Here is an 18,435-nt window from a genome sequence, read left to right on the forward strand (position 1 = left end):
AATAAAGGATTACTGTTCACACACAAATATATATATGTATTAATTTTGAAACAGCATAAAAAGTGCTTTACAAAAAAATTAATGAAGACAGTAGCTTTGATATTGCTGCTCTTTTAAAAGCCTGTTAAAGTGACATTGAAAAATATCACGTCTGGCCATGTTGTTTTGCACTGTGAGACTAAAATGTCTCCAATGTTTTTACAGTTGCCTTTTCATTTGGCTCTTCCTTCAAAGTGCTGGTATCCAGTGCACACTTTGGAGGTTTGTATGTCTGTGACAAAACATGGAACCCAATCAGTAGTGCTAGCAATGTTGAAAAGGCTAGATGGTTAATTCTTTACAGAGCATTGTTAATGGCTGAGAGAAGAGAAAGAGAAAAAAGAGGAACTTTTTATACAGAAAGAGCTCCTCTCAAACTATAGAAGTTGTTGGCTGTTACAGTTGGGTGAGCTTGTGGATAGATAAAGTGCAAAAGATACAGGTTGAAAGGTAAATTAAAAGACATTGCAGACAAAAATTACTGAAGGATCCATGGAAATTACCACATCAGGTGTGGTAACCTTAGAATGTGCTACATCAAAAAATGTGTTGAACAAGATGAAAGGAGCTGATGAGTTCTTTGAACTCATTTGCAAACTATTTAGCAACTTCTTCAGTGTGTGCAAATTGAAGTTTATTTGTAGTGGAAATCTGGAAAGGATAGTCACTGCCGTAAAAGGCACTATTAAAATTCAGGGATAAAACATACATGCTTTTAGAATAACTCCTCTATGTAAATGATGAACACTGAAAAGACAGAGAAAAAATGAGTATTTCAGAAGATGGAAAGCTCAAAACAGAGCAAATCCACTACCTGCTCTGTAGAGGTGCGTGGTTAAACTGAAGAATAAAGTGGCAAGCAAGCATCACACTGCTTCCTACCACAGTATCACTGCAGTATGGGATTATCACCACAGTGTCATCATGCAGTCTTGTTGTGGGCGAGACATAGCAAGTACGTTCTGCAGAAGCACCCATTTATTCTGTCCACTTTCAGAATAAGTAAACACAGCTAATCATATTGACAGAGCAGTTCAGTCAATAGTGATTCTTGACACTGGAAATGGTGGTGACAACAGCAGTAGAGGGTTTCATGCCACCTCCAGTTCTAGATTCTCAGTACTTTGTATTCAGTATGTTAAAATGATCCAAGAATGCACCTTCTGGGGTCACTCAAAAATTTTTCAGTGAAATAACTACCTCCAGAACAGACATTTGACAGATTTCTGTTGGCTCAACTCATCACCACTCACTTGTCATTCTCAGTTCCTGATCACTCAGTGCTTTAGATGCAATAGCTCCAGGGCATAAGACCTACTGGGAACATACTAAGGTTGGCAGTTTTGTTGAGAAGTTGCAAAAGGAAAACATACAGCCAACAAAGTGAAAATACTACTACGCTTTAAAGAATGATTGAGCAAAGCTGAACAGACTAAAACAAGCACAAAAAGTTCAAGTACAAACACATGGCACAAAACATTGAAAGCCCCCCCACCCCTTTTAACTTTTTATGTTAGTAATTTCTTGTTGAAGAATTGTGTAAGAAATTGTCAGTAGTGTTATTCTGTTCTCTGTTTTTATGAACAAACTTTTCAAGACCTTAAAAACTGATTGTTAAAAGAAAAAGAAAGGGCTCCTTATGTGGGAGGCATTGAAAGTAACAAAATATCCTTTGTACCGTAAATATTAGAAGTCCATTTCCCAAATATTATATACTCCAGCATCTTTGCCTTGTTATTAGGAATAGATGTGGTAAAAAGTTGATTTTAATAAGTGTGACAAAGCTCTGTCCTTGTCTCCGTGGGTCCTGCATTTCCTGGTGGATTTCGCTAGCCTCAGAGGCTCACTGTGACTCTCCATGTAGCCCTTCTCTCTCGAGAGGCAAGGGTCACAGCCTACTGAGCCATTTTCATCATAAGGCAGAAAGGTATGTGAGGAGAAGCTACCCTCCCTTACACAGTCTCTGTTGTCTCCCAGTCTCAGTGATTAATCGGGGGGCAAAAGGGGGAGACCAGGGACCCTAATAGTATCAGCTATGGTAGCTGACTTTTTAGAAACAGGATGCATACAAATCCCTGGGCCACTTCCCCACAGCAGCCCCCACTTCGTCAAGATCTACTTCACTCTTACCTCAGGGCCTCCTTCCTTGTGCCTGATATGGTTTGTACTGCTCAGTCTTTCCAACAGCACGGCTTCCTCTTACAGCTCCTGACACACACATAACCGGGGGGGCTTTTAACTAGTTTCAGCCAGCTCCTGATTAGCTTCAGGTGTCTCAATCAACCTAGCTGTCTTCCCTGACTTCTGGAAAGATCTTAATTGGCCCCAGGTATCTTAATTGACCTGGAGCAGCTGCCATTTGCTTACCCTGGTAACTGGGATTTGTTTAGCCTGTGGCTAATATATCTGTCTCCCACTATTTTACTATAGCCATCTGGCCTTGCCCCATCACATAAGTATTTAAATATTTTTTTACCAATATGTCATCCCTATTATTGCAGCATGTTTGTTTCCAAAAGGTAATTTTAAATACACAGCTATTTTCCTGGAGATTTATCTCTATTCCATCCTGGGGCGTTGAGGTTGTCCCAGCCTTCCTGTGTATCAAGCCAATCTACAAACCACCTGGATCCACAGAGCCACCATTGTCATATAATTAGGATATGTTTTGTACAAAGTATGCCTTGTGAAGTATCATTCTAAAAGTTTTGACCTGCTAGACATTAACATCTCATTGGATTGTATGTGCTATCGTTGTATGTGAAGTTGTGAAGTTTGGCTATGTATGTGCTACTGAAATGTGTTATAAGATTGAGAACACCCACAAGCAGGTACAGGTACAACAATAAAAAGGCCAAACAATGTTAATGGCTTATTGAGGAAATGCACACAAGCACAAGGATTACCCCAGGAACTTTGTACAATAGAAACCTCTCAGAGATAGCACTGCACAATGGAAACTGTTTGACCCAGGTCACCGCAAAAGAGCTTTCTAGCAAGTTGGAAAAAGATATAAAAGGGGGAAATGACATCATGACAGCACCTCACTCTTCCTACAACAACACACCTGAAAGTACCAGCGGAAAAGGACTGAACTGTGTGGCGGGAGGGGAGTGCTGTTCCCAGGCTAAAGGGATTTCTAGCATGTGTATGGAAACTTGGTGGATTGTTTGTATCATCAGTCAGGGTGAGAGATTACTGATTCAGATCCTATCTAATATTGTAGGCTTAGTTTACGTTTTGTTTTATTTCTTATGGTAATCTACTTTGATCTGTTTGCTGTCACTTATGATCACTTAAAATTTATCTTTTTGTAATTAATACATTTATTTTTTGTTTTAATTTAAACTAGTAAATTATTCACGTAACTGAAGTTGCGTAAATTATATGGATTTACCGCGGTAGTGTAGACCAGCCCTTAGAATTAGAAGGATTTTCCTCATATCTAATCTAAATCTCTCTTGTTGTAGATTAAGCTGCTGCTTCTTGTTTTACCTTCAGTGGACATGGAAAACAATTGATCACTATCCTCTCTATAACAGCCCTTAATGTGGTCTCATGAAATTCTATTCTGTTATGAATCCAGTTTTACATGTGACAAAACTGATTCACACATACTTTAAGGAACTGATTTTCAGAGGTGTCTAGCACATGCTGCTCCCATTGACTTCAGCCGGAATTGTGGATATTCAGCACTTCCAAAAATCAACTCTACATGATTTCCCCAAGATCAGTGTGGGCCTGATTGTGCCACCTTTACTCGTGTTACATAGCACCTTACTCTGCAGTTAGCACCATTCATTCTAATGGGGCTAAATTGCAGAGGAAGGTGCTACTCAGTGTGAATAAGGGTGGCAGAATCATGCTGTCAAAAGTCAACGGGAGAGCCAAGAAAAGAATTCAGGTCTCCAGACTCTCAGTCCATTCCTCTATCCATTGGACTATGCTCTCTACAATATCTTGGGCTCCATTAACACTTGTAGAATTTTGTCAGTTTACCTTATCTGAGGATCTAGCCCATCAAGTTCGTCATCCTACAAGTTCAAGATATAACCTCTGATGGAAGTTGTGTCCAATATTTAGATAGTATTTAGCTTAATTTTACCCAGGAATTGCTTTTATCCTGATAAACCATCAGCCACTAATTTAAAACCTGTGTGTACTTAACAAAAATGTTATTATTTTTCCAGAAATATTTCCTTATTTCTTATTTCCAGAAAACAAAGTACTATTTAAACAAAACAAAAGACAATTAAAAATAGATGCTGAATGTTGCTTACTTGTGGCTCTTTTCTTCATAAAATCTCTCAAATTAAAAGGTATGTATAATAACAGAATGAAAATGTATTCCATGCAGTACAGTCTGAAGGATTCAGTTTAACTCGAATAATTTGAACCTGGTTCTTTAGCTCAAGTTGTAGCATCTCATGCTTTCGGCTCTGGAGGTTCCCAGTTCAGTTCCTAGGATCAATCAAGATGGCAACTGTCATACATGTGCATTCTGGGGGAGGGATAGCTCAGTGGTTTGAGCATTGGCCTGCTAAACCCAGGGTTGTGAGTTCAGTCCTTGAGGGGGCCATTTAGGGATCTGGGGCAAAACTTGGGGATTGGTCCTGCTTTGAGCGGAGCGTTGGACTAGGTGACCTCCTGAGGTCCCTTCCAACCCTGACATTCTATTACTTTTCTTCTTTTCTTCTAATTTTGTATAAACAATTGCTGTCTCTCTCCTTCTCTTCCTTTCTTTTCTATAAATGTGAGATATTCGTAGTCTCTTCCTATGTCTCAACATGATAAATGAACTAATTTAAAATATTTTCCATGCCTCATCTGTCCACTCCACAAGCTGTCAATGAGCTTGGATTGGAAGCTTTCATGTCAATAGTCCACAGCGAGCACTTGTATTGTTTTGAAATAAGAATGTTGTTTCCATGACAAACTTAGAACTTTTTGGAACTAAGCTGATATCCACATACTTTCAGGTTTATGTAAGAAAAATGATGTTTTTATGAAATTTCTAAGGCCGGGGGTCCTTTGTTTGCTTGACCATAATAAAACCCTTGTATTGTTCTTTTTCGTTTTTTGGTGTTTTAGGTAGATAGCAATTAGGGAAAAGCAAAAGATAGAGACATTAGAAATATTGAACTTTATTTTAAACATTAACCTTTTATTATTATTATTATATTATTTTTAGTGTCATTTTTTTTTACTGTAAAAGTTACAGTTAATGTATTTAAATTTACGGAGGGAAGTGATTTGGCAAATGTTTATAATGGCTTAGAACTGTAAGATACACATCACCTTGTTCTGCAACAGGCTCAGATTTTCCTGAGTATTTACTTAGTGGAGTTAATACAGGAGTGTGGGATGGGAGAAAAGCCTTGGAAAACACTTTTACTGTTTTTGAGATGCTACAGGCTGGTCATTTTGGATTTGTTGAACTTTTTACACTTAATAAAGTATTTTAATGTGCCTTTAGGGGATGTCATAACTTTGCTATTCTGCCTTATCACCCTGGCCTGCTTAAATAACACAATGTTCCGGTGAGGTATCACATTAAAGTTGATTCTAGTTAAAAGTGGATTTTGGCTTTTTGCCAAACACTGCACAATTCTCAGTAAGTTAAATGGTCCCATAAGCTTTTTAACACTCAAGGTTTCCAAACAGGCTGAAATACGGAGCTTGTTTAAATATTTTCCCAAAGAATCTTTTTTGTTTTTGTATAACTCTTTCCCTCTTGGAACTGGAATAGCCCTTTCCTCCCTGGATTTGACATCTGTACTCATATGGACATTGTTATTAGCATAGGTGTGACTTACATTGGCCCCCCTCTACAGTAAGTTGAGCCAGGTGATTCTTGGCTAGTGGCACAACCTCACTAAACCGTGGCTATCCCTCTCATATATTATAATGTTCTGTCCACAATAGCCCCCCTTCAACAGAGAATACGCCATCAAGCAGCTGCGTCCCCAGTCATTGCCAATGTACTTCACATGTGTAACATTTTCCTTCCCAGAGGCAGAGTGCATTCACCTACGTAATTGGCTATGACCTCTTCTTGCCCAGAGCACAGGGACTCAAGTCCATGCCCATTTCCAAATGTTTTAAGACACAAGGCAGCACATTGCTGTCATGCCAGTGGGCAAGCCTCAGGGTAGATGAAATTTTGATACAAGCACTTGTATCATCATCAGAGGTTTCTGTTTGAGCTTGACAAGATTCCTGTTTCTAAATATTTGAACATGCATGTCTTAAATGCTACTATGTCTGTCTCAGAACTGTTTCTATCTGTACTGGTGGGTGTATTTTTTTTAATTTAAATTATCTCTTTTGAGTTTTTATAGGGAAAAAAAAGAAAATGTTTATCTTTTTAGCTTATTGATATCAGCCTGCAGGCTAGCTGTTCTCAGAAGGATGGAAAGTATATTGGTTAAGAGATGCAGGCACCTATTTTGTGATAAAGAATTTCTTTGCATTTTTTCCCAGTAAAGTAAATTGCTTGCAGGATATTGCTAAGAATGTAATCCTTTCAGTGCTGCATCTCAGTAGATATAGTTTAAACTGCTTTCTCTTATTACAGAGTTAAGTTTTGTACGTGTGTGTGTTTTCCTGCAGAAACATTGACTTCCCATGTAACAAATATAAGTAACTAGATTTCTTGTCTGACCAGCGCTTTATATTAAAATGCAGTTGAAGTCCAAAAATGGCCTGGAAAAACAATGCCACTCCATGCCAAATTTTACAAGGTCTAGATGATCCCAGGATCCCTTCTCTACAGGAATTATTCAAACCCAAAAGTCATAAGTAGTATTTTCACCACCCTTGAGAGGTGTTAGGAAGTGCCCCTTTAATTTCCAACATTTTAATTTCCAATAAGCTACATAGGAGTCCTTCTGGAGAGAGGGCAACTTTAATTTAGCTCTGCACTCCACAGCCACCACACTGATGGTGACTGCATCAGAGATGCATTGAACAGATGCATAATCTGGTTGCTTTGGCATAACCCCCACCCAGTCAGTATAAAAATGGCCTGGCCCCCTGGTTGCTTTACCCCTGCAGTCTCCATTTATATAAAATTTGAATTTATCACACATGGAGCTTATGTGTTGAGTAAGAAGAAGCACTTTAATAAATAAATTTTCTTCCTGAAGGATGTTAAAAACCAAATTCTTTCCAGCCTCCCTTAGTTGCCGTGCTATGAATGTGCTCCTTTGGTACCAATGTCAATCATGTTTGGCTTTCATTTCATAATGCTTCAAGTTGCACCTAAAACAGGCATGATGCTACTTTTAAATGTCACCTTTTAGTGTTGTGTTTAATTCATTTCTATGGTGTGATGCTGAAATGAAAGGAGAAAAATGACAAGTAAATAATGGAGCAAGAAAGGCAAATGTAATATTTCAAAGCCACATCTGGCAAGAGATGTAGTTTGTCCTGTAGTAAAAATACATTTGAAAATATATAAAAAGAGACTATAGTTAAGCTGAAATCGTAACCCTTTCCTTTTAAAGTAATAGCTCACAGCCACATATTCATATTTCAGTAAGTAAACTGAGTAGGAAGTGGGCAAGGGAAGCAGTTGGTAGTGACTGAGTTCTTACAGAAGCACCTGGTATAGATTGCATTTGGAGAAAACTGTGTGCGTTGACTGGCTACCAGGAACCAATAAACTATAAATGTTCTGATTCTACTTTTAGAAAAGGAGTTTTGGTGATTTATCAATTTATATTTTCCTTTTGGTATTTGGTGGTGCTTCAACACAAACTGTACAGAAAGTTGTGTAGATGTGTGTGCATAGGATGAACTTATCAAAGGTTTTGTCCACCCCTATGTAAGGAATATAAGACACTGGAGTACTTGCTGAGTATGCTGGGCAAATTATGTAAATGAAGGTCAACAGTACTGATCTCAGCCTATTTTGAGGGTCCTGGGGAAGAACACGCAAGCCCCCTTGTTAAAATTCTACCAGTAGTGTTGGGGAATTTCTCCGTTTTGGATGGTGTTGCTTTCTAAATCATCCCTGCCAAGGACAACTTAAAAAATACTTCTGGAAGGAACAGTTTATTGTTTTTGGAATTCATCAAATTGTACCAAACTGCAAGAATATTTTTTTTAAAAGCCACAGAAGTTTACTTCCATTGATCTGAGAGGATCTCAGGTAGAACAGTGATTGGCACCAAAATAAGACAACCTGGACTGACTGTTGAACAGAGAGAGCACCCTACAAAGTTTCTTTCTTTCTCCACTCCCCTATTTCCAGTTACAAAAGTTGATCAGTATGTGATGTATATTTTCAGGAAGATTCCCTTAGCATAGATTATTTTTGTTAATTTTATAATATTGTGTAGTAAATTCCATTTCACGAATTGCTGCTTCTTGCCAAGGCATAGAAATGTTTGGAAAAAAATTAATAATCCAAATCATTATTTAAAAAAAAAAAAACACCTTAACCTCCACTTAGTCTGTTTAAGTCCTTGCCCTCAGGGAGCATGTTACTGTTTAATTCATGATCCTGCTAGAGACTTGGATTTTGTTTTGTAAATAATAATCTCTTTGGGGAAAGCAATATCAAATTGTTTATATAAGGATGCACAAAATTCATTATGTAAACTATCAGCAAGTTTTGGTCTGAAAAATACTGGCATCTTTCCCACCCCTGGCCCTCCCCCGGCCATTCTTTTAAATCCATTCTCTCTCTCTGCATTTGGAGTCTATTGATATTAAAGAACTGTTCTGTGATTATGAAATACATTTACCTCAGAACACTTTTTATTTGGGGTGCAAAGAGAAGCATCTACAAAATCTCAGTCAAATATCAATTTATTATTCTGTCCCATATTCTTAATCTACAGTTATATAAACAATTTTATTTATTTTCTGTTTGATATTGCATCTGGATCTGTGATTAAGATTGATCCTCAGCTGCTTTTTCCCATGCTTTTTACTTTGTAAAAATATCTAGCAAACATTAAATCATAATGATAGTCTTCAGGGGTATCTAAGAAACTGAATGTGCTTTTACCAGATAAGAGCAGCCTTAATTTACCCTTACGGGAATATCAGAATAGTGAATTACTATAGCTATCCAATGAATGTTGAGTCAGCATGAATGCATTTCAATAAATGTGTTATTTCTGGCAAACTGAAAATGCAGAGGTTTATTGTGTTGATGAGGAAATACCTGGTGCAAATCCATTATTTTGTTACCTTTTGTCATGTTTCATCATCTCCATATTCATATGCTCAGGTTAATTTAAATTTGGTTTAAATTCCTTAATTTTATTACAACTCTGGAGTATACTACTATGTACTCTAAAATGTGTTAGATCTTATTTTCTCAGGTGTATCTTTAAACCAGGTGTAATCACTGATTTATCACTCTAGCAAACCTTGAGACTATCCCTTGAACCCACCAGTTCCAAAAGGTAGGAAACATCAGACCTGTAATATCATAAATCTCAAGGAGAATTTTCAAAACCCTGCACAGCAAGGGCAAGATTGTTGGTTCCCTGTATGCCCATGCAGAGAAATATGGGAATGTAAGGCATTCCCTTACTCCCCTACACTGGCTACCCACCCTGTACACTATGTGCCAGCTGAAGCAGCTGAGCCAGCACAGAGGTGGCAGTAATCTGTGCCAGTTGTAGGGCTGGAATAGACTACTTCCCGCGAGTGAGGTGAAACAAGAGACTGAATTGTGACCAAGGCCAGATTTACACCTTACACGCCCTGAGGCACAGCATCTTCAGTGCCCCCCCGCCTACAGCTGACCTTTATGTTTTCTGTAAAAAAAAGAAACTTTTAGCCCATTTTTAACTTTTAGGTGTTCCTGGGCACATGCTTACTGTGCCTAACTGGAAATCTGGCCCTGATCGTGACTCTGAGTCAGAGAGAATCTTCACAGGAAAAATACTACTAGGCTTTGAAGGATTTGCTTTTTGGGGGTAAATGTCGATTACACTGTACACACACAATCCAACAAAAAATTTTCTTCCATCAGTGATGATCTAAATTGACAAAATAAGAAAAATAAGAAAAATGCTTCTTGAAAACTGTTTAGAGTTTGATTTAAGGATATTTACTTCGTATATTTTGAAATGTGATGCCAACAATATGTGTTTTAATGATTACAAAGCTTTAACTTTTTGAATCTCAGTGCCTACTGTCATTTAGTAATTATTGTCCAACCTCCCCCTCGTCTCTCCCCCATGATTTCCCACAACTATGAAAATTTTATTCGATAAAAATGCTTAAAATAAACATCACATTATCTGTCAAAATTGTATTTTTTAAAATGAATTATGTTAAAGTTAATTATCATCATCATTGGTTACACACAGGTTGGTTAATGTCACACTCAAGTATTAGGTTTGTGCACACAAATATGGGGGAAGCCCAGGCCGTGGGAGTATGCATCTTGGGCCTTGTCCTGTGGGGTGCCAAGGGTATTTCTGCAGCATGCAATATAAGGCCCATTTTGTGTAACGCACCTGTTTTACAGAAAATCTCTCCCTCAAAGAATAAATAAGCAATCTCAGTCTTTGCATTCTCGTGATCCACCTCTTCCTTCCTAGCAGTTCTGGTTTCCGTTCTCTGTTTTTCTCTGCCGATCACCCTGTTTTTTTTCTCTGAAAGAATTTCTGTCTTTTTTAAATTCTATTTTCTTATAATTCTTTTGAAATATAAAATAATAGCAAAATACATACTCTATGTAATGAACGTACGGTGGGAAAAGGCTACTCGTAGGAAAGAAAAAAACACACTGCAGCCACCATCCGCTAAAGCCCAGAGTTTATAAGTGCTTATAAGGAATAAATTATCAGGAAGAGTTTTGGGGAGGAAGCTATTACCAACAGGTGTCACAGAGAGCACTGTTCAGCTTATAACTAACATCTAATATGTATCAGTTCACTATTAACTTCTTGTGTAAGGTTCCAAATCACTAAGGGGAGAAAATTATCATTTTCTCTACTTTTTTTGTTAGCTAAATACGGAGTATTAAATAGCTCTTAGGGCCTACACTTTTGAAAGTGCATGCGCATTTTCTCCTGTCCAGATCTGTGGACATGCTGCCTGATACACAAGTGTAAATAAGGGATTTTCTCATGCCCATGCCTTTTCACTTGCGTTACCTCAACTTGTATTTGTGCCTTTTTCAAAATGTATGCTTTAGTGTGTGTCTGCCATCTTGAGGCTGAGCAGCATCAGAATTATCCAAAAGGTACTACAATATAAAGGATATAGCATCTTCAAAATCATAAGAAATTTATCTTATCGTGTTATATATCAGCCTTAGTACCTTTCAATTATGCCTTCTGAGGGAGATCTCATCCGTAGACTGTGAATTGGTTTTGTATGTTGTAGGTTCGGGAAAAAAAATAGATCTTCTCTCCCTGAGTATACAGTAACTCTCCCGTCTCTTTCTAATCTTATCCATGATTCCTTTTCGTACCTGAAGGAAAAATAATAATAAACCATCAAAGATAAGTTAATTGGAGTTAATTGGTATAATACATGACTTCTCTTGATTCAGCAATAAAGTGGACACAACTCATTGTTAGGAATACAATAAGCTTTTTTTTCAATTTGTTCATATAATTCTAAATCTGCACTACTCACTTACTTAGGGCCAGATTCTTGTCACACTTACACTGGTGTAAATCCAGAGTAACTTCACTTAAATTAGTAGTTACTAAGATTTACACCAGTATAACTGAGATCAGAATCTGCTCCTTAATACTTTGCAAGTTTATTTTCTTAAGGCCTTCCCATTACTCGCAATGATCAAGCATAGCATATGCACTTCAGTTTCCAGCATTTTTGAATGATTAAGGGAAGAGTTTTCTTAATAAAGCTTTTGAAATTATTTCTGGAACTCTTGTATGAACAGGCTTTTTCGCCAGATTTCTAGTATTCTCTAGTTTGAGCTAAGTAAATAATACTGTGAGACATAGCCCTTTTTTTTTTCCAGTATTTCAGTGTGTCCACATTAGTATATTAAGGGATCAAAAAGAGGGGAAGAGGTGAACCTCAGTGAATTTTTAAACCTAAAAAATAGTTTGGGTAAAGTTCTTATTTTAATCTGTATTGATTTGGCCAAGTCTACTGATATCTCAGCCACTACGCCCTTCTTTTGGGTCTCTTTTGACTTTATCATTTGGCTATTATCCTGTCCCAATGTCTCTGTTTTCCAAAGCACGTTTCCAGATCCTCCTGAACTTGTGGGGTCAGAGTTCTCCCATGTCTTTCATTTCATGTTTCTCAGCTCTTCCATCTCTTGAAGCAGAGAGAGTCTGGCAAACCATGTGACTCATGTTATGTAGAATAGCTAATTTTAATTCAACCCTTTTTTTGATGCATGAACCAATTAATTACAGTAACTCCTCACTTAACGTTGTAGTTATGTTCTTGAAAAATGCGGCTCACGAAAGCTTATGCTCAAATAAATTGGTTAGTCTCTAAGGTGCCACAAGTACTCCTTTTCTTTTTGCGAATGCAAACTAACACGGCTGCTACTCTGAAACCTGTCATTATGCAAGGCACTGCATTTATCTGTATGGAGTGGAAATCTATCAACTTCATGAAAAAACTCATACAGATACAGACAGACATCATCTTCCTTTCCAAATGCAAACAGATGGAATCATACCAAAAGGACTGAAGGTAAAAAATCCATTACAATCTACACACAGACTATGCTGACAGCTTGTGCCACACGCTCTCAAAGAAACTGCGGAACCACCTGATCAACATCCTCTACAGCAAACAGGTAAAGATTAAGAATGAGCTCTCAAAACTGGATACTCTCATAAAAAAACAACCTTCCACACAAACTTCCTCATGGCTGGACTTTACTAAAACTAGACAAGCCATTTACAACACACACTTTGCTTCTCTACAAAAGAAAAAGACACTAAATTATCTAAACTACTACATGCCACAAGGGGCCACAGCAATGGTTCCCTTAACCCACCCAGCAATATTGTTAATCTATCCAACTATACTCTTAGCCCAGCGGAAGAATCTGTCCTATCTCGGGGCCTCTCCTTCTGCCCCTCCACCCCCACGAACATGATACAGTTCTGTGGTGACCGAGAATCCTATTTTCGACGTCTCTGACTCAAGGAATATTTCCAACACACCTCTGAACAACATACTAATCCACAGAGACCTTCCTACCAACACTACAAAAAGAAGGATTCTAGGTGGACTCCTCCTGAAGGTCGAAACAGCAGATTGGACTTCTACATAAGAGTGCTTCTGCCGATGTGCACGGGCTGAAATTGTGGAAAAGCAGCATCACTTGCCCCATAACCTCAGCCACGCAGAACACAATGCCACCCACAGCCTCAGAAACAACTCTGACATCATAATCAAAAGGGCTGACAAAGGAGGTGCTGTTGTCATCATGAATAGGTCGGAATATGAACAAGAGGCTGCTCGGCAGCTCTCCAACACCACTTTCTACAAGCCATTACCTTCTGATCCCACTGAGGGTTACCAAAAGAAACTACAGCATTTGCTCAGGAAACTCCCTGAAAAAGCACAAGAACAAATCCGCACAGACACACCCCTGGAACCCCAACCTGGGGTATTCTATCTGCTATCCAAGATCCATAAACCTGGAAATCCTGGGTGCCCCATCATCTCAGGCATTGGCACCCTGACAGCAGGATCGTCTGGCTATGTAGACTCCCCCTTCAGGCCCTATGCTACCAGCACTCCCAGCTATCTTCGAGACACCACTGACTTCCTGAGGAAACTACAATCCATCGGTGATCTTCCTGAAAACACCATCCTGGCTACTATGGATGTAGAAGCCCTCTACACCAACATTCCACACAAAGATGGACTACAAGCCATCAGGAACACTATCCCTGATAATGTCACGGCTAACCTGGTGGCTGCACTTTGTGACTTTGTCCTCCCCCATAACTATTTCACATTTGGGGCCAATGTATACCTTCAAATCAGCGGCACTGCTATGGGTACCCGCATGGCCCCACAGTATGCCAACATTTTTATGGCTGACTTAGAACAACGCTTCCTGAGCTCTTGTCCCCTAATGTCCCTACTCTACTTGCGCTATATTGATGACATCTTCATCATCTGGACCCATGGAAAAGAAGCCCTTGAGGAATTCCACCATGATTTCAACAATTTCCATCCCACCATCAACCTCAGCCTGGTCCAGTCCACACAAGAGATCCACTTCCTGGACACTACAGTGCTAATAAGCAATGGTCACATAAACACCACCCTATACCGGAAACCTACTGACCACTATTCCTACCTACATGCCTCCAGCTTTCACCCAGACCACACCACACAGTCCATTGTCTACAGCCAAGCTCTACGATACAACCGCATTTGCTCCAACCCCTCAGACAGAGACAAACACCTACAAGATCTCTATCAAGCATTCTTACAACTACAATACCCACCTGCTGAAATGAAGAAACAGATTGACAGAGCCATAAGAGTACCCAGAAGTTACCTACTACAGGACAGGTCCAACAAAGAAAATAACAACGCCACTAGCCGTCACCTTCAGACCCCAACTAAAACCTCTCCCACGCATTATCAAGGATCTACAGCCTATCCTGAAGGACAACCCATCACTCTCACAAATCTTGGGAGACAGGCCAGTCCTTGCCTACAGACAGCCCCCCAACCTGAAGCAAATACTCACCAACAACCACACACCACACAACAGAACCACTAACCCAGGAACCTATCCTTGCAACAAAGCTCGTTGCCAACAGTGCCCACATATCTATTCAGGGGACACCATCATAGGGCCTAATCACGTCAGCCACGCTATCAAAGGCTCATTCACCTGCACATCTACCAATGTGATATATGCCATCATGTACCAGCAGTGCCCCTCTGCCATGTACATTGGTCAAACTGGACAGTCTCTACGTAAAAGAATAAATGGACACAAATCAGATGTCAAGACTTATAACATTCATATACCAGTCGGAGAACACTTCCATCTCTCTGGTCACTCAATTTCTTATCTAAAAGTGACTATTCTTCAATAAAAAAACTTCGAAAACAAACTCCAACGAGAGACTGCTGAATTGGAATTAATTTGCAAATTGCATACAATTAACTTAGGCTTGAATAGAGACTGGGAGTGGTTGAGTCATTATACAAAGTAAAACTATTTTCACTTGTTTATTTCTCCGCCTCCCACACTATTCTGCAGACGTTCTTGTTAACTCCTGGAAATGTGCTGGAAATGGCCCACCTTGATTATCACTTCAAAAGGTTTTCTCTCCCCCCACCCTACTCTCCTGCTGATAATAGCTCATCTTAGTTGATCACTCTCTTTACAAGGTGTATGATAAACACCATTTTTTCATGGTCTGTGTGTATATAAATCTCCTCACTGTATTTTCCACTTTATGCATCCGATGAAGTGAGCTGTAGCTCACGGAAGCTTATGCTCAGATAAATTGGTTCGTCTCTAAGATGCCACAGGTTCTCCTTTTCTTTTTGCGAATACAGACTAACATGGCTGCTACTCTGAAACCTCTCATAAGAATGAATGTAAATAGCGGGGGTTAGATTCCAGGGAAATTGTTTTTTGCCATATAGTACAGTACAGTGCTATAGTTGGTAGGTGCCCTTGCCTTACCCCACACAGGCACAGCCCACTGGCACTGGAGGCAATCAGGCAGGCAAGGAGGCAGAAGGTGCTGTAGGCTAGGAGAAGCACGTTGCACAGCAGCAGTGGCAGCTTCCCCTACTCTGCAAGCACCAGGGGCGGGGGGGCTCAACCCTTGGCCCGCCCACTCCACCCCTTCCCCCAAGTCCCCTCCCTTAACCCTTAACCCGCTTCTTCTCCCCCCCCCTTACTCCGCATGCCGTATCCTCACTCTTCCCCCCCACCTACGACAGTCAGCTGGCTTGCGGCGTTCAGGGGGCAAGAGGGCCAGGGTAGGAGCAGGGATTCGGCACGCAGCCTTCCCCCTCCTCCCCCACCTCCTGCCTGGGGCAATCTGGTTTGCAGCATTTGGGAGGCAGGGGAGGGATGGGGAGCCTGCGCGCCGAGTCCTCGCTCCTCCCCCTCCCTCCTGAATGCTGCAAGCCAGCTGATTGCCCTGGGCAGGAGGCGGGGGAGGAGGGGAAGGCGCTGATCCATGGGATCTGCCGGCAGGTGGGAGGTGCTGTGGGGGGGCATAGGGGAGCTGATGGGGGGGCTGCCAGCTGTGGACAAAGCAGGCAGCCAAACAACGTTATAGCGAAGCATTGCACAACTTTAAATGGAGCATGTTCTGTAATTGAGCAGGGACGTAAAATCGAAACAACATTAAGCAAGAGGACGTTAAGTGGGGAGTTACTGTATAACACTATGTACTTTCTGAGTTAATTATTTTCTTTGTTTTGCATAGGACATTTTTATAATTTGTTGTACAAACATATACAATAGTTCATCTTATAATTTCTTAGTGTCTTGGTTCTTGTTACCTTCCTAAAATGCTGACTATAGAACAATTTGGTGTGGATGGTATAGGTGGGGCAGGTAGCGCTGCTTATATGTACAGTTGCCCAACACTTCAAATTATAAGACCCTTTGTTCAATTAGTTAGAACTTCGCCAAATTTTAACCATTTGGGCACAAATGCCAGATTTCTCAACTGAGCTGCTGCTGCTGCTTTTTTTAAGTTTCAGCAATAATGGTGTAGCCATTTCAGAGAACAAGATGAGGGAAAATACATGGTTATGCTCATGTTTAAAATATTCTCACAACCACTCTGTTGAAAAGCTCTAGCACTTCCATGCTTACTAGCAAGGATTTGAAATTTTTCAGGGTGACCTCCCTGTGTCAGGTACGTGCCTTTTGCCATCCCCGTGAAAATCTGCCCACATTTGGCCAAGTTATAGGCCTCTGAAAAATTCCACTTCACACATTCTCAGTAAAGGCTTAGTAGAGTTTGGCAGCTAAATTCTCTGGAGCATTTGCCATCCTCTCACACTTCTTACATGCCAACCAGACTCTGGATGCATCATAGTCACAGAACAGCTGAGCATGTTCCATTTCATATCAGCCAGGGGCTGAACAGGACTTTCCCTGCAATTGCTCAAAGCTGGGGGTTGCTTAGATACTGGCCACCAGAACTGAGAGCAGGGAGACTGTCTCTCCTTTGCTGTCACTGCACACCTTGCTGGTGCCCAGAGGGACAGGAGCAGAGTGATGGGATAGAAAGGCTGGAGCTGATGATGGGAGAAGATAGGAGCAAGCGGCAAGGACAGGAACTGTTGAGTGGGGTAGCATAGGAGCAAAAGGGGCATGGGCTAAAGCTAGAGCCTGGGCAGGAGCAGGAGTTGATTTTAGAGGCAGGCAGGTGCCAGAGAGGATAACAGTGGGGAGGAAGGGACAAGAGCAGTGACTTGGCAGGGGAATATAAGAGTGGAAAGGGACATAGATAGGCTCGAGGCACGGGGGCAGAAGGCCCTGAAATTATTATAACAGTCCCCTACTGAACATGTATCCCACCCCTGCTGCTGACCCGGTGGGGAGTCATTACGATTACACAGGATGAAATTTTTGTTTTTCAATTTTTAAGTTTTTTAAAGTTTGGGAAATTACATTAAAAGGGGGTCTAATGAGTTAAATAAGCAACTGGGAGGTAGAAAGTCCTGAGTGTGATCCCATTACTGTGCGGGCTTGGGAAAGTCATTTAACCTTTCTGTATCTGTTTCCCTCTCCATTTAATGTGAATAATAATACTTTCCTTGAAGGGGTACTTAAATATTTGTAAAGCATTTTGAAATCTTTGGATGAAAGGCTTATAAGACCAATGTATTAATTTTACAGTGTTTTACTCCTATGACGCACTGAACATTATGGGTTCACTTCCTTATTCTGCTCATGCTTTGTATTCTAACTTTACTTGAGAGGATGACCTGAACCAACAAATTCACTACTCTCGCAGCCTTTGCTGTGACAGTTACATAAATTCAAGGCAATCCATCATACTATGTTGAGTTGGTGAAGTTCACTGATGACACTTCAGTGAGTTGCTTTGTAAAAACTATTGGTTAAATTTAGAGTGATGAAAGGAATCAGTACTTCAACACCACATAGTCAGATTGTGGAATTCACTACTGCTAAGGCTGTTGGGTAAAATAGTGTGAGTGGATTTTAAAATATTATGATCATCAATAACATATTTCTTGTTTTATAAGCTATAATGAGGGTAAGAAAGAAAGAAAGCTATATCCCCAGGTACAGTCTTACACAATTGGCAATACACAGTAATGGAGTATTTCTCCATCTGACATATTGGTTATTGGCTATTTCTGGCAGTAGGATACCAGACTTCATGGACAAATTGTTTTATTCAGCGAGGCAGAGCCTGTGTCTCATTTCTCCCATCCCCCAAT

At 40.2% G+C, this 18,435-nt stretch overlaps 1 protein-coding gene across 9 annotated transcripts in view; it reads left to right on the forward strand.

Moving 5' to 3' along the window:
• Positions 1 to 18,435, forward strand: part of KDM4C (lysine demethylase 4C) — a 447,252-nt gene that overhangs the window by 379,864 nt on the left and 48,953 nt on the right. The window contains exon 20 of one of the 9 annotated variants that reach the window (XM_077817665.1): positions 3,510 to 3,529. The exons of the other annotated variants lie outside the window; for them this stretch is intronic. Coding sequence (XP_077673791.1) covers positions 3,510 to 3,514 — 5 coding nt within the window. The 3' untranslated portion in view covers positions 3,515 to 3,529. Of the gene's footprint in view, positions 1 to 3,509; positions 3,530 to 18,435 lie in introns of those variants that run through there. 9 annotated transcript variants of the gene reach the window in all.

Source organism: Eretmochelys imbricata, chromosome 5 (genome assembly GCF_965152235.1).
Source record: "Eretmochelys imbricata isolate rEreImb1 chromosome 5, rEreImb1.hap1, whole genome shotgun sequence".
NCBI lineage: Eukaryota > Metazoa > Chordata > Testudines > Cheloniidae > Eretmochelys > Eretmochelys imbricata.